Genomic DNA, 14989 nt, shown 5'->3' on the forward strand with positions numbered 1-14989 from the left:
TGTTCTGGTAGCTGCCATTGCAACAGTGTAAAATGGTCAATGAAACAAACTGACACTGACAGACAACCTGCTGGCCACAAGAGCAGCGCCCTGTATGGACAGAAACAATGAAAATAGACTTAGCAGCAAATTTAAATGAAGCATAAAAACATTTTTTAAATCACCAAGCGCAAGCGCAGATGGACACCTACAGACCAGTGCGCTCTAAAAACAAAAACTGATATTTACTTAACATTTTTGAGGCAACGCCTTTACACTTAAAAATATTGAGTAGATTGGAAACCAGTCAAATCTGTTCAATATACTTGATCAATTGCATAACTAAAGCTTGAACTAAAGCTTGAACATATTAAGTTGAATGAATAATTGTAGTTGTTACAGAAACATGAAAAAATTGAGTAAATAACACTGACATGCTTGGTCATGTAACTGAAATATAGATGTCAGTTAATCCAAACTTTTGTTCCATTTGCTTAATATTGTAAACTGAACGTGATCAAAATTGTACTAATAAATAGTATTTGTATGTCGCTTTACTCAGTCCCTATGGACCCCAAAGTGCTTTACACTACATCCAGTCATCCACCCACTCACACACACTGGTGACGGCAGCTACGTTGCAGCCACAGCTGCCCTGGGGGGCACTGACAGAGCAGGCCAGGCGACTGAGACTGTGCCGGGGCTCGAACCGGCAACCTTCCGATTACAAGAGTACCTGCCAACTCCTGAGCCACGATCGCCCCCTGACATTCAAACATGAATGTTATTGTATTTCACTGGTAGTTTAAGGCTAAAAAACCAAACTAATATGTAGTTGTGTGTTTCATAATACATGCATGAAAAACGACCACATCTTAAACATTTTTCCAAATAAAAATTTTATTCTCATAAACATGGCGATAACTTGAAATAAACAAGCACTAAAAAGACAAGAGCCTCTCCCCTTTTAGCTCAAAGCCTCACATACTTGCAGGATGAATGTCAAACCAGGAGAGCAAACACAAACGCTCAGAGTATTTAAAAAACAAAATGAACAAAACAAGGAAAAAGGCTCATGGTACTCAATTACTCTACGTTATCGTGTTTTACTTGTTTATGATTTTAGTCCAAGATACTGATGAGTATAGATACCTATTTCTCAAATATTTTGATTCAATTTTAAACAAAAATATTAAGCACATGCAAAGAAGGTATTCTGTGAAGCACATACTGAATTTTTTGTCTGAGATAACAACCTTAATTTAACACAAACATATATGTTAACATTTTAGACATTTATTTCAACTTATCAAACTCAAATAATTACTAAAGGGATAAGATAGATTTTATCAGGCTCGTCTAACTTATATTTATAGTGATATTTACTAAGCCTCTGAAATACTTAGACTCTTTCAATGATGAGGATGTAACATCCTGGACAAGCAGGAACGCTGGTTTGAGGGCGGAGTCAAGGAGGCCATTTACGTGAAAAGGGAAAGACCATCTCTGAATGGAGGAGGGGCCTAAGGGTACATCTGTCACCATCTTACAATGCTGTGATTGCAGCCATTCCCCAACTCTCTGTGAATGGGACTCATGGCCATTGGTCAGTGGTTGCTGATCAGTGGTCATGACAATTTGCATATTAATGATCAAAAAACTCCCATCACAGCCCATTCTTCACCAGTGGTGGTCGTTTCAGTCGTTATACAAATGTACTGTTTATAACACAGGGGTTCAAACTTGCGGCCTGGGGGCCACTTGCGGCCCACGTCACCCCTACTTACGGCCTGTATATTTACGTAAAGAAATTAGTGCTGTCAGTGTTAATCTCATTAAAATGACGTTAACGCCATAATCGCATTAACGCAGCAAATCTCTGTTAGCGAGTTAACACGGATCGCCCTGCGCGTGGGGCACGGCGTCAACACGTTAGCACCTTAGCACCGTCCAGCCCCAACCATGGGATGATCCGCGTTAACTCGCTAACGGAGATTTGCCACGTTAACAACATTTTTTTCAGATTAACGCTGACAGCACTAAAATAAATATAATGCAATTTGGCCCTTGAAGTTGTGAAGTTGTGCTAATGTGGTAGTGGTTCTGGTAGTTCAATGAAAGGCTTCAGTCAGTTAAGAGTGAGGAAAACACAAAAGATCTGCACTCACATTTGCAGTTTTGTCTAAAAAACAAACAAAACGTTACATTTTTGGATATATTTCTGGGTGTTTTCTTGTTTGTTTGATTTTTTTTGTACTACTTGAACAACACTAAAGTGGCTCTCCACTGAGGTGACAGTGGCAACAGTGGCCAACAGCTCATTTATGCTTGATACCCCAGGTTTATAAGGTTGGGGAAACCTGCAGTCAGCCGACTCTGGATGAGTGACGAAATGTTTCTCCCACTGAAAACGTTACGTCCAGATGAAGCTTTTGGGATCAGCTCTGAAAGTGAGCCACAGCTGATCAGAATCCAGCTAAAAAGACAAGGGGAAAGTAACCGTAAATGGGCTTAGCCCTGGGTCTGTGGCCCAGTGTGTGTTTTCTAGTTTAATTAAAATGAGTTGAATTTGTGTTATATTTCTAGCTCTTAGGTTCTTGTTCATGTAATCTGTATAACACAGATTAACACATATTCTGGCTCTCTTGGTCTGTGTTCTCCCAGCCTGTCGTGTCTCTCGCCCTCTCCGTCTCCTCAGTCTGATTGTTCCCATGTCTCTCTCCCCCAAGTCCCAGTGTCAAGATTTTATCTTTTAGTCTACATCTCAGTGTGTTTCTTGTTTTATTTTGAAAGCCTCTCGTCCTGTGTTCAGTTTTGCTTCCTCCCTGCCCAATTGTGTCTGATTACTTCAAGATGTGTCTGTGAAGGTTCCCAGTCATCCAGGTCATTGTCTAAGAAGCTTGGAAAGAAAAGTGTCTGAATTTCTTTAAGTTTCCTTTAGAGATGGACCGATCCGATATTACGTATCGGTATCGGTCTGATACTGACCTAAATTACTGGATCGGATATCGGAGAAAAATAAAAAATGTAATCCGATCCATTAAATATCACGAAAGCACCTCACAAAACTTGCAACACGGCGTAACTCACCTCAGAACGTTAGCACGTCGGAGCAGTATGCATCACGTGATAGAGCGGCTGTGGCATGCGGGACCTGTCGGTGGTCTGGATAGCATTTGGAGCTTCGCTAGCAACCTGGCATTTCATCTCCGACAAAGTGATCCCGAGAGAAGTAAAGCAAGTGTGTAAGTCCATCTCTGAATGTAAAGCATTCCTGCGTTAAGCTTAACAAGCGATATATGGAGCGACTGCCTCTTCTTGCTGCTACTTCAATCATGAAACTGCTTAACGATCAGCTTTTCTGTCGCGAGTCCGTGTCTCTAGTTTGTTTTTGGCCCACTTTGCACCAGAAAGAGGAAACCAGCGGCTGAACAACAGCAGCACGTTTAAGCTTGATAAGCTGTTGTTAGAATGTATTTAATATTACTTTCTACACCAGGATCTTTTTCTACGTAGCTGACGCTGGTAACTGTGCAGGGGCGGATCTAGCAAAGTTTAGCCAGGGGGGCCGATAGGGCATGAACAGGGAAAAGGGGCACAAAGACATACTTTTCTTTCTTATTCTCATTTAAAATGTCGAGCTTTTAATAAATAATTATCTGACACCCAAAGTTTTAATTTGATGTAAAATGAATAGAAGTCAATTACTGCATATAGTAACTATTAAGTCTAATATACCCTAGTAAGCTATAGTACTTTTTCCTTTGGGAAGGTACCATCTGTGCAGTCTGCAATTTTGTTGAAGAAAGATGTTGAATCTATTTAATATTTCTTGAAAAAAATTTTCACACTGCATCAAATTAAGGTTGATTACGTCGATTAAGCATCATGAGGTGGAGCGTGAGGGGTGGTTCCCTATTTTTTATTTATTTATTTTTGTTGTTGCTGGGAGTTGGAACCCTATTAGTTAGGTTGCTTAATATTTATGCTAAGTACTCTTTAAAATACCAGAATAGGGAGGATGGAGCAGGTTTAAGTTTATTAGATTGATCAGTATTGCTGAACTATGAAATATTTTTTTTTGCATACAGGTATAACAGAACAGCTTTAGTGTTGTTGTTGTTTTAAACTTGAGTATGAACTTATACAAAATGCAGCAAGATATTTAAAAAACAGTTTTATTGATTAAAAAACACTATATCGGATTCATATCGGTATCGGCAGATATCCAAATTTATGATATCGGTATCAGTATCGGACATAAAAAAGTGGTATCGTGCCATCTCTAGTTTCCTTAACCTCCTAGGACCTGATGTCCACATATGTGGACATCAGATTTTGGGTTGTCTACACCAAAATACAGTGGAACCCCGACTTACGAAATTAATTCGTTCAAGACGGTCTGTCGTAAGTCAAAATTTTCGTAAGTCGAAGCACCTTTTTCCATCGCCTTTTGAGTGAGGCGATGCTGGCTGAAGACGAAGTTCTTGGTGGAGGTGGCGGAGGTTGAAGAAAGCATACGTATGCATGCATACATACGTACATGTGCATGTACATAACATGGAATTTCATTTCATTTTTTCTAATTTTCTATTTTTTCTATTTCGTTACGCGGGCATTTTGCCGTACCTCGGGCAGACATATTGCTTTTAAGTGCCTTCGTAACTTTAATTTTTCGTTAAACGGGGTCTTCGTAAGCCGGGGTTCCACTGTGTTGTAAAGACCCACGTTTTAGCACATCCCAGCACACCCACTCACTTCACCAGATGCACCTTGTTTACTTCTCTCCCCTTTGATTGGGTGTGGTGCTTGTCCTTAATTGCACTCACCTGTCACACATTATATAAGGACTGCATTCACTTTTGGCTCACTCTTTCTTCACTCCCACACGGGGCCCCAGCAGAGGTGAGGTTCTGTTTGGGGGTTTTTATTTTATGTATTGTTTAAGGTAATGAGTAACTTAAATCTGTTTTCTTTCAGCATTGGCAGTCCATGTGTGTCTTTCCTTCCTTCTTTGCTTTATTGATTTGGAGAATAAAAGGAGAACCCTGTGAATGATTAGATGACTGCTTATTCTTATTCTAATCGGATGAGCTCATGATGCTGATTACTTAAGCCCTGAGCCTTCCTTCCTTCCTAACACGCTGTATTACGTTTTGCTCTACAAGGGCCTGATATCCACTTACGAGGACATTAAACTGCCACTGTTCTATTGAAATTTTAAACAAATATCCTCATATGTGGATCTCATTTTTCTCAGAAACAAAAATTATGTAAAAAAAAAAAAAATCTGGTAATTCTTTGTTTTTACATTCATCAGGTGCCAATCAGTCCAAATATCAAAGAGAAATTTAGATGAATGTCATGGAAGAGTTTGGGTGTTAGGCGGTTAAAGATATTTCCCCTCTCATCTGAGAAGCTTTTTCAGTTCTGAAGAACTGAAACGTCTTCAAGGAAACTAAAGAAGCCCAGACACTTTTCTTTTCACGCTCCTTAGATTTCAAGATGTTTTCCCTCCTGTTTCCTGTTCTCTCGTGATCCTCTGTTGAAGTCCTCTGTCGTGTTGTCCCTTATTGCTGTGTGTCCCTTATTGCTACTCCCTGCTCCTAGTTTCTAGTTCCCAGTTTCTTAGTTTACTGTTCCTAGGTTCTAGTTTAGGTTTCGTTTTGTTTGTACTGTTTGAATTTTTCATAGCAATAAAGCTCCTTCTTTTTGTTTATCCCTTTGTGTTATGAGTCCTGATTTTGGGACCAATTTCACACATGACAAGACAAAAGGAAGTACCAAAATAAAACAGAAAGCAACTAAAAATAATAGGGACTTGGCATCAACGCACTGTAGAAACTAGCCCAATACCAGCATGAGTAAACTGAAAACAAAATGACAGTTCTAACAGAACCCAGAAATGCTAAAATAATCATGAAAACAATAACAAAACTCCATTTACAATAATAACGAGAACTAATTGTCATAGCAACAAAACTAATTTCGAATGGTCAATAATAACCATCCATCCATCCATTCGCTTCCGCTTATCCTTTTTCAGGGTCGCTGGAGCCTATCCCAGCTGTCATAGGGCGAGAGGCGGGGTACACCCTGGACAGGTCGCCAGTCTGTTACAGGGCTAACACACAGGGACAGGGACAATAATAACCAGAAACCCCAAAATAAGCCAACAAAAACAGACATATTTAACATACATGGACTACACACTGGGGGATGGTTGAATGAAGAAACTCAGCAACCATCCACCATGACTGCAGTGATGTCTCCCCAGAGAAGTCTTAAGAAAAACTTGGGTGTGGGCTCTTTAAAGCAACACCCAGGGCAACGAAAGTCTTTTTATTATTGAGAGAAACAGTAGGTAGACTAAGCTCATTAAAATGCACACCTCTTTTCCCTTCTAGCATAGCCTGTTCTGAAATTACCACTGTGAAGGCTTGAGTTTCAGCACCAGTGTCCATACTGACAGTCATGATGAAAATGTGGCAAATTCTTTGCAAACAGCAGTCCCTGGTTTGATTTGAAGCAGCTGTTGTAGGGTTAAAAGCACAGATGCTATAGTCTGACATCAGGCTATACCCCACACAGGTCAGGTTTGATTGCTTTCACTGTTGCATTAAGGAACTGTGCATTCACCAACAGTGTATACATGAATTTGCATGCATATGTGCATTTAGTCCTGATGTATGCACGTAAGCAGCGGCACCCAGTTCTGCTCTACAGATGAAAGAGCTTCCTCTTGACAGCGAGTAGATGTAAAATTCCACACCACCACATCTGCTCCTCCCACTGCAGCTCTTTGCAAATAGTAAACTGAATGTGCTTTTATTTTGTAGGGGCAAAAGTTTACAGTTCAACCATTCATAAGGTGTTTCTGTAATTATTGCAACTGCTGTTACTGCTGCTGCTTTTTCTACTTTTGCTGCTAATACTGCTACTACAACTGCATTTGTTGTTGTTCCCATTAAAGGAAGCAGGAGGTCAAAGGACTAAACGTAGAATAGATGGAAATACGACAGGATAAAGTGCATGGTTTAGAATGGCAAATAATATGATAATGCTTGTCCACACTGCTCAAGACAAAGCTATCTTTGGTGATGCACCACACCCGTTCTATAGTCAGTATGAGGTATTACGATCAGGATGGAGTAACAGGACACTATCTTTGCATGGTTTGGACCCACAGAAAAGGATCTAGATCACTTGTTCTAGACCAGCAATGCACAAGACATGCATTCATTTTTTAGTGGATTTTTTACTACTAGCTCTTCCTTTTCTAAACAGGAAACCTCTGCACACAAAGTTGCACTTTGAATAGGGAAATACACATGCTGCTGAAACATTTGGTAGGAAAACATTTAAGAAGGGTTCCCGATTGTTGTTCGTTTTTCTCTGCAACGCATTGTACATTGCCTGGTTGCTGTCAACAAAACAAGACAGTTTCCTACATATATGCAGTTTGTCTGTTCTTTAAAAAAGTTGCTCTGTCCTTAAACATGACTTCAGAGGATGTGTGTGTGTGTTTCGGAACTGGAAAACTACCAGGAGTCTACTGCAAGTCTGAACATGCCTGTATGGGAATGACTGTTTCTGAGTTGCCTCCCTGTCTGCATTTGTGATATTGCCTTGCCTCTGTCCATCCATCCTTAATAAAGAAATTCATGCTATCACATCTATCAGCCTGACAGTCACAGCATGCATGTTTTATTTGCTTTTGGATATGTACTCTGTGGGCTTCGCACCATTCAGTCCCATGCTTGTACAGTGCCACATCACACAACCCACCAATTACTTAATTGTTGTGGGAGGAGAGTCTTTACCTGAGAAGACCAGAGGCACTTCCTCCTCCACCCTCTCTGTACAGGTGAGAGGGAAGTATTAGCTTGTCAGTACTTGCGTTTACCTTCTACTAAACTTTGCTCTGCAACTCCGGAAAAACAGGTAAATATTCATTACTATCAACGAGACAGTTTTCCTTTAAACTGGTAGGAAAGTTGCACTTGCTGTCTCCTGCTTTCTTTATGCTTTTTGCAGAATGCAGCTCAGCCTGTTTGTTTTTATGTCATTTGTCTATATGGTGTGTGATAGCTGATCTCTCTCTCTTTGATTGACTTTAAAAACATGCATTTATTGTCTGTTTTGCGTCAAACGACGTGATACGCGTTTGCCTATGCGCGTTCATTTAAATCTTCGAGAGTCGTGTTTGTGCTGGCCCGCGGAAGGAGACGCGCTTACAGTTGTTTGCTTCATGAATTACAAAATGGATCGGTCGCGGTTCATTCGCGTCGTTTCCAGTCTCCGAGAGTTTAGACCTCAATATTCGCGATTAACTCTCCAGAAGGTGTCACAGTGTGACAGTCACACTGAAGGCTGGCGAGCATTCCCCCTGTGGGCACGGAGAGCAGACACACTGCAGTCTAACATGGAGAGAAGAAGCATTTCTTTCTGGTCTGGGTAGAAAATGTCCTAAACTGACAGAGTTCTTTAGAGCAGACCGATATCTCAGACTGCGGCGGCGTTTATAGACGTCCATAGCTGCTTTCTGCGGGCTTGGATCAGTCTGTTCCTGATTGCCACTTTACGCTCACCTCGCACCCACTGGAAAAGACCCCAGCTCGAGTAGGCGGCACCAGTTGACTCAGTGATGCTCAGGCTCGACAAAAATGCGGCATTCACATCTGACAGGAAATCATAAGCTCTACAGTTGAAGCAATTCCTGAGCTCCCATTGCATTCCTTTACTAATTTGCTAGTGCACATTTTAAATATTTGTCATCACAGCTGTTTGTACAGCAGATCTCTAATCTTACATCCACCAAAATGGAGGGCTGTGGGACAAGGTCGGGTTTCTATGTCCACATGCTGTCTTTTAATGTAATGACAGCATGGATGTAACTTGACCTCTGCACAAGAATTCCAATGTGCATGGACTGTTGGTCCTGTGCGCAAAATGCAAATAGAAATCTTGAATCTCACCTGCTTAGCTGTCTTATAAATGACCGTCTCACTGCCATAAATCAACGTTCATATTTAATTAGTACTTGTCTTGTGCTTTTAAATGAACAGTCATGTCTTGTACACGCCCTCTCAGCTTGTAAATGACATGTAAATGTCCTCCTCCTCTCCCCTCCTTGAGACTGGTTCTGCCCGAGGTTTCGTCCTCTTAAAAGGGAGTTTATCCTTCCCACTGTTGCCAAACAGCTTGCTCATAGGGGGTCATATGATTGTTGATTATTATATATATTACTGCTACTAATAATGTATGTTAATGAAGCTTTTCCTTTTCGGAGATATTTACGATTCCCAACCGCGAGTGAAACGTTTCCCTGTTTTTATCATGGAAATGAATGCAACATGCTTGTGGGGCTTTTTTTCAGCACGATCTTTCGCTGAGCGCCCGCGCGTTAATGCTGTGCTGTTTGTATCCAAAAGACGTGTTCGCACACACGGGCATGGTCATTTTGACACATTTCATGTAGACGGGGCTAATTAAATTCTGAAGGACCTCAACTTTTCATCGCAGTCACACAGTCGCGTCTCTGGTGCAGTTTCTTTGGAAACAGTTGCTTTTAGTCTCCGAGCTGTCCAAAGGATCGGTAGGTGGCAGCTCTCCGTCCAGCGTTTCCATGCAACAGCGCGGGCGGCTGTGAGGAATAGATGATGCAGCAGAGGGCCATGTTTCTGTAGATTTGGTAGGGTATCTGTGGAACCCTGAGCGCCTTCATATTTCCGATGGACCGTCAGAGGAAGCGGGCGGATAGCTTGGACCAAAATGATAGCGCATTGGAGCTCGGTAAGAGGTTTAACATTTTCGCTGGAATGAGTTTGATGATGATGATGAAATAAAGCTCTATTTTTGTCATCCGGGGAAGACCTTTAAGCCATTTCAGTAGCTTTCGCTGTATTGTGGCTGTAGCTGGGCACATAGGCGCACTGATGCAGAGTCGATGGGGCTGTAGTGCTGCGCCATAGTCTCTAATCATGTTGCTACATTAAGATGCTGATGGCTTTGAGTGCCGTAGACTTGATGCCCATTTAACTTGCACGCAGGCCTGCTAGTACCGAAGTGAACTCCTATTACTTTACCAGCCTTGACCTTTAAACGGCTAGTTCAGATTTTGTAGTAGAGCTAATAAACAACGTGCCATTTTCATTTGAATGGCTTCTCTGATTTAGCCCGCAGGTCCTCTGGGGCTAAATCACAGAATACTGAATACTTGCTTTGCATGTTTCTACGGACCAGAGCGTGACCACATACACAACGTTGCGTTGACACAGTGTCCTACTTTGTCTTGGTCCCTGTTAGCTCCTGAGAAAACTGCCTGGATCTTCAGCTACTGAAGGCTGCACTGGGCTCACCTGTTGATCTTTCCTTTTGTCTGTGAGGTCGGGTAGAGTGCTGTGGCATGTCACAGCTTATTGGTAGGTTCAATAAGGTTGTGTGAAATCTGTGAACCAGAACAGACCGCATCAAAAAGTTTAATGTCAATCTCGAGGAGCACATTGTTTTCATCCTCACTGAATGAGATGTTCTCAAAAATGTAGATTTCAACACTGTTTTGTGCAGTAAATGGATGTAATGTAACAAATGTATTTCCAAATATTAACATAAAAATATGCATTTAATTTTAACATTTTAATTATAGAAATTTCCAAAGAAAGCTGTTGATGTGAAGCTGCACGCGTGTGGTATACACTGCTCAGGAATTCCTGATGTAGCACACAATGACCAATCCACCATGCCATACAAGCAACACCAGTTTCACCTCTGGCATTTCAGGCTCCTGAGTATAAACAGGCAATATTTGTTCTCTTATGGTTACTGCACACATTACTCGAGGTGTGTCTGTGTGGGCAGGCCAGGTAAGGTCAAGGAAAGTAAAAAAAAAAAAAAAAAGTTAAATCCTTAATAAAACAAACAAATTTTGAACTAACTGGGTTTTGAAGTACGCGTGTTTTATACAGAATTGTAGAAAGGTGGTCATTTTGAAATGGCTCGGCATTCTGCCACTTATATCTTATTGTATCAGTATTAGTAAATTTTCGCTAATAGAAACTGACAAAGAGGGAAAACTCCCTAATACGTACGTCCATAGCAAAGAGTATGTCCTCGCTCTTTGCCGTAAATGGACACAACCTCTTAAGACACGAGGTTCTTTATATTTCTGTCAGAGAGAGTACTTCAGAATACTTTTAGATGAGGTACATCACTAGGGTTTTCAGTCATTTTCAGAGTTGTGCGTCCACATTGAAACGTCTGAAAATGCTCACGTTCCAGTCCTGCGCATGCGTGAAACCAAGAAGATTCGGCCTGCCTCATTTCTGTCTGCCGTTAATTTACTTTCCGGCTCTTTGAAACGTCGCGGCAAAATGTCAAGGAAAAGCACCGAGTTTTTTTTTTTTTAAATGGACCAACAATGAGCTGGAGTTGTTGCTGCGAGTAACACAAAAGTACAAAGTTGCAAAAGCCAGTGAGAGTTAAAGAATTTGAAGAAAAGCTCTCTGGAGCACGTGCAGACTGATATTAATCTTTAATAGGGCTGTCAAAACTGAGAGCAAACAAAACAACTGCTGTATAATGCCCTCCGCTATCTTAGTTTGATTGGTCACATGACTGCATCATATGACTAACATGTGTCATCGTTTTGGAAAGTTTGCACTTTCGCTGTCCACACTGCGACGCGAAAGCACCGTTTTCAAAATGCTGCGTTTTCCATCAGTGAAAACGCAGCATGGACGGGAGGCCAAAACGGAGAGAAAAAGATGCGTTTCCAAATGAAAACGCATTATTGTGGACATAGCCATAAATAGTCTCTGGTTTCCGAAAACTTTGACTCCAGCTCCATGTTTAACACAGCACTGTGAGAGTGGCAACCCTCTTCTTGAATTTCAAGTTCTTTCTTCAAAAAGCCAAACATGGGGTGCATATATCTGTGATGTGCTCATAATAATGAAATAAAAATACATCATAGATTAAAAACATCGATCGAATTACCGGTGTTCTTTTGAAATGTATATAGATTTGTATAAGCACGTTGGTGGGCTACAGAGAGCCCTTTATGAACGTGGTAAAGACCTGAACACTAGTATATTCAACTGAATATTACTTATTGATCAACAGACTGCTCTGCATATCATATTTAAAAACATTATACATGTATTCATAATTACCATTGCTCATTAAAGAGAAAAACATATTTTTCTTATCATCTTTTTGTTCTAGTAGACTCAGAGAATTTATAAGAGACGGCTGGTGTGTAGAATACTGTTGAATAAATATTAAGAACCTTTTCTGGAATAGGCCTGGTATCGCTGTTTTGGATATCCAAAGACAGTGTCAGCATCACCCATGGGAGTGGCTGTTGCTCAGGAGGTAAAGCAAGTCATCTACTGATTGGAAGGTCAGTGGTTCGACCCTGGCTCCTCGAGGCTGTATGGCAAGATACTAACCCCAAGTTGCTCTCTGATGCATCTATCGGAGTGTAAATGTGTATGAATGTTAGCTAGGAAGCACTAAGAAATTTATAAGAAAGTGCTTGGGTGAATGTGGCATGTTGGATTGAGTGCTTTGAGTGCTCCGGGAGAGTAGAAAACCGCTATATTAGAATCAGTCCACTTACCATTAGATATCACCTAAATGGGGGATAAACAGAGGATATAACTCAGTGAGACGTGTCTGTCTGTAGGGGGGTTTCAGGGCTTTAGCTTTGATGAATCCTCAATACCAAATATTCGAAGATTGCACCTTAAAAAAAATCTTAAGTGTATTTTATAGCACAGTAACTTTCAAAGCTTTACACAATTGAGACAATTGATTCTAAATGCACTCCAGGATGCTTCGTTCCGTTATCAGGGATATAGCAAGGCAACCAAGCAGATGTCAGGGTCTGCTGATGAGCCACCGTGACAGGTTGGATTATTTGAATGCTTCTCAGTGTAAATGATATGAGCAGTTTCTTGGGAAAGTGGTTTCATTTCAAAAGATGGTGTCAACGCTGCTGATTATCACATTATGTTCATTTTCAACAGTTTTAGTGAAATATCAGAGAATAGAGGTCAAAATCAGCGGTGTGCAATACCACAACCTGCGGTGAGACAACAAAGGCAAGATTTCCTGAGACAGTTTGAAAAATCTACAAAATTCAGTAACTTGAATTAGTGGTACTAATAGAGCTGCGCCATTGTATTCTTATTGTTTACTGAGGCAGATTTAACAGGACTTTCTTTTTCAGGATTCATCAAAAGTGAAATGTTCAGCAGAAACATGATTTGTATTTTAAAAAGCTCTAAATGCATTTCTGATTTCCTCCTCAGATTCTAGCCCCCTATCATCTTGTGAGCACTCAAGCAGCCTGCAGCAGACGCATCCTACAATTATGAGTGCTGATTATGAGCCGGTCTGTAGTGAGGAGAAGAACCTGGACGTGGATTTTGTCACCAGGGCAAAGAACAATGAGTCTATAGTAGGTATCTGCTATAAAGGTTTCCACAGGTCTCAGAAATACATAGAAACTGTATGATGTGAAGGGGGTGGCTGCAGGAATGTGTTTGCAACTGCTATGCAATTGCAAATTTATAGCACCCTATCCCGTAAATGCAGGGAGGTGTAACACGCAGTGAGTGAAAAGAGGTGACTGAAGAAGAAATACTCAGTGCATCACGGGAATCCCCGGCAGCCTGGAGCTATTGCAGCATAACTAAGGGAGGATTCAGGGTCACCTGATCCAGTCCTAACTATATGCTGTAGTAAAAACGAAAGTTTGAAGCCTAATCTTACAAGGAGAGCTAGTGTCTGTCTCTCCACAGAAAGGGCCCTGAAAGCTGAAGGCTCTGCCTCCCATTGTACTTCTAAATATTCTAGGAACCAGGAGTGAAGCGCTCTCAGACTATGAGGTCTTTGAGATAAGATGGGACTTCTCCTTTCAGCAAGACAAGGCCAAATCACACACTCAGGTTGTCAGCAGCAAAAGCTTGAATTAACTGTGCCAAAGACTGATTGGAGTCGTTTGGATGTAGATGTTTGACCTGATGCATCATTTGCAATAATAATAATGAAGGGATGACTGATGTTTGCAGTAAATTGATAAAGAAAAAAAATCAATCATCAAAAATTTCCAAAGAACAGAAAACAAATGAAATAGAAAAAAACAAATTAAAAAAATCAGATGAAACTAAAACGGAACAAGTAGACACAAGAACAAAAATTTAAAAAGGCCTGGAACTCAAATTTTAATGCAATCGTAGCATCCCAGGCTCGACAGTTACTAGAGTCAATATCTTTTTCTTAATTCATGTCCATGAAATCAGTCGAGCTTTTTTTTTACTCCACCCAGTGTTACCAATTAATGCTACACAGACACTCTTCACAATAAAAGAATCGAAAAATGTAGTCAGTATTATTATGCACTAAAATAAGATGTCTTGGAGCTTGATTATTATTTCTCACTGTCGAGTAGGGCTGCCACGATTAGTCGACTAGTCACGATTACGTCGACTATCAAAATCGTCGACGACTGATAGTCGACGCATCGTTTGAAGCTTTGCAAGATCCCAAAAGACGCAGGAATAAGTGGCAGGATTTAAGAGTGTAATAACGGACTGAAACAGAAGATGGCAGCATTGCATGTACAAGGATGCCAGCTGCCGTTAAACCCCGAAGAAGAAGAAGTAGCTGTGTCCCAGAATTCATAGCGCAGCTCAGTTTCCAACAATGGCGGCAGCTAGTTGGTTTTAATATTACTCTTATTATTCTTTCTGGGTCACAAAATAAACGTTTTACATATTTTCAGGCGAGAATGTAGCTGTGTAAACCTCAAATATCTGCTCAGTTTATCAGGACACCACATATTTTCAAAAGCGCTCCGACGTTTTCGGAGACGTCTGTTACCCACTAGCTCGATAGCTAGCCGGGGGCTAGGTCACTAGAGCCGTGAGAACACCGGACTCCCGGCAAATCATTTTCAAACCCACCGCCGTCTTTCGCTACTCAGGTTAAACATATATAAGTC

General features: G+C 41.0%; 1 protein-coding gene across 5 annotated transcripts in view; it reads left to right on the plus strand.

Moving 5' to 3' along the window:
* The first annotated feature begins 7773 nt into the window (after positions 1 to 7773).
* The window catches only part of ano1a (anoctamin 1, calcium activated chloride channel a), a 57841-nt gene continuing 50625 nt past the window's right edge, over positions 7774 to 14989 (plus strand). For 2 of the 5 annotated variants that reach the window (XM_026180753.1, XM_026180826.1), the window contains exons 1-2: positions 9222 to 9774; positions 13296 to 13444. In XM_026180753.1, the coding sequence (XP_026036538.1) occupies positions 9714 to 9774; positions 13296 to 13444 (210 nt within the window). In that variant the 5' untranslated portion in view covers positions 9222 to 9713. Of the gene's footprint in view, positions 7924 to 7945; positions 7968 to 9221; positions 9775 to 10335; positions 10404 to 13295; positions 13445 to 14989 lie in introns of those variants that run through there. The other 3 variants (XM_026180945.1, XM_026180987.1, XM_026180893.1) reach the window with 3 other exon arrangements.

Source organism: Astatotilapia calliptera, chromosome 1, assembly GCF_900246225.1.
Source record: "Astatotilapia calliptera chromosome 1, fAstCal1.2, whole genome shotgun sequence".
Lineage (NCBI taxonomy): Eukaryota > Metazoa > Chordata > Actinopteri > Cichliformes > Cichlidae > Astatotilapia > Astatotilapia calliptera.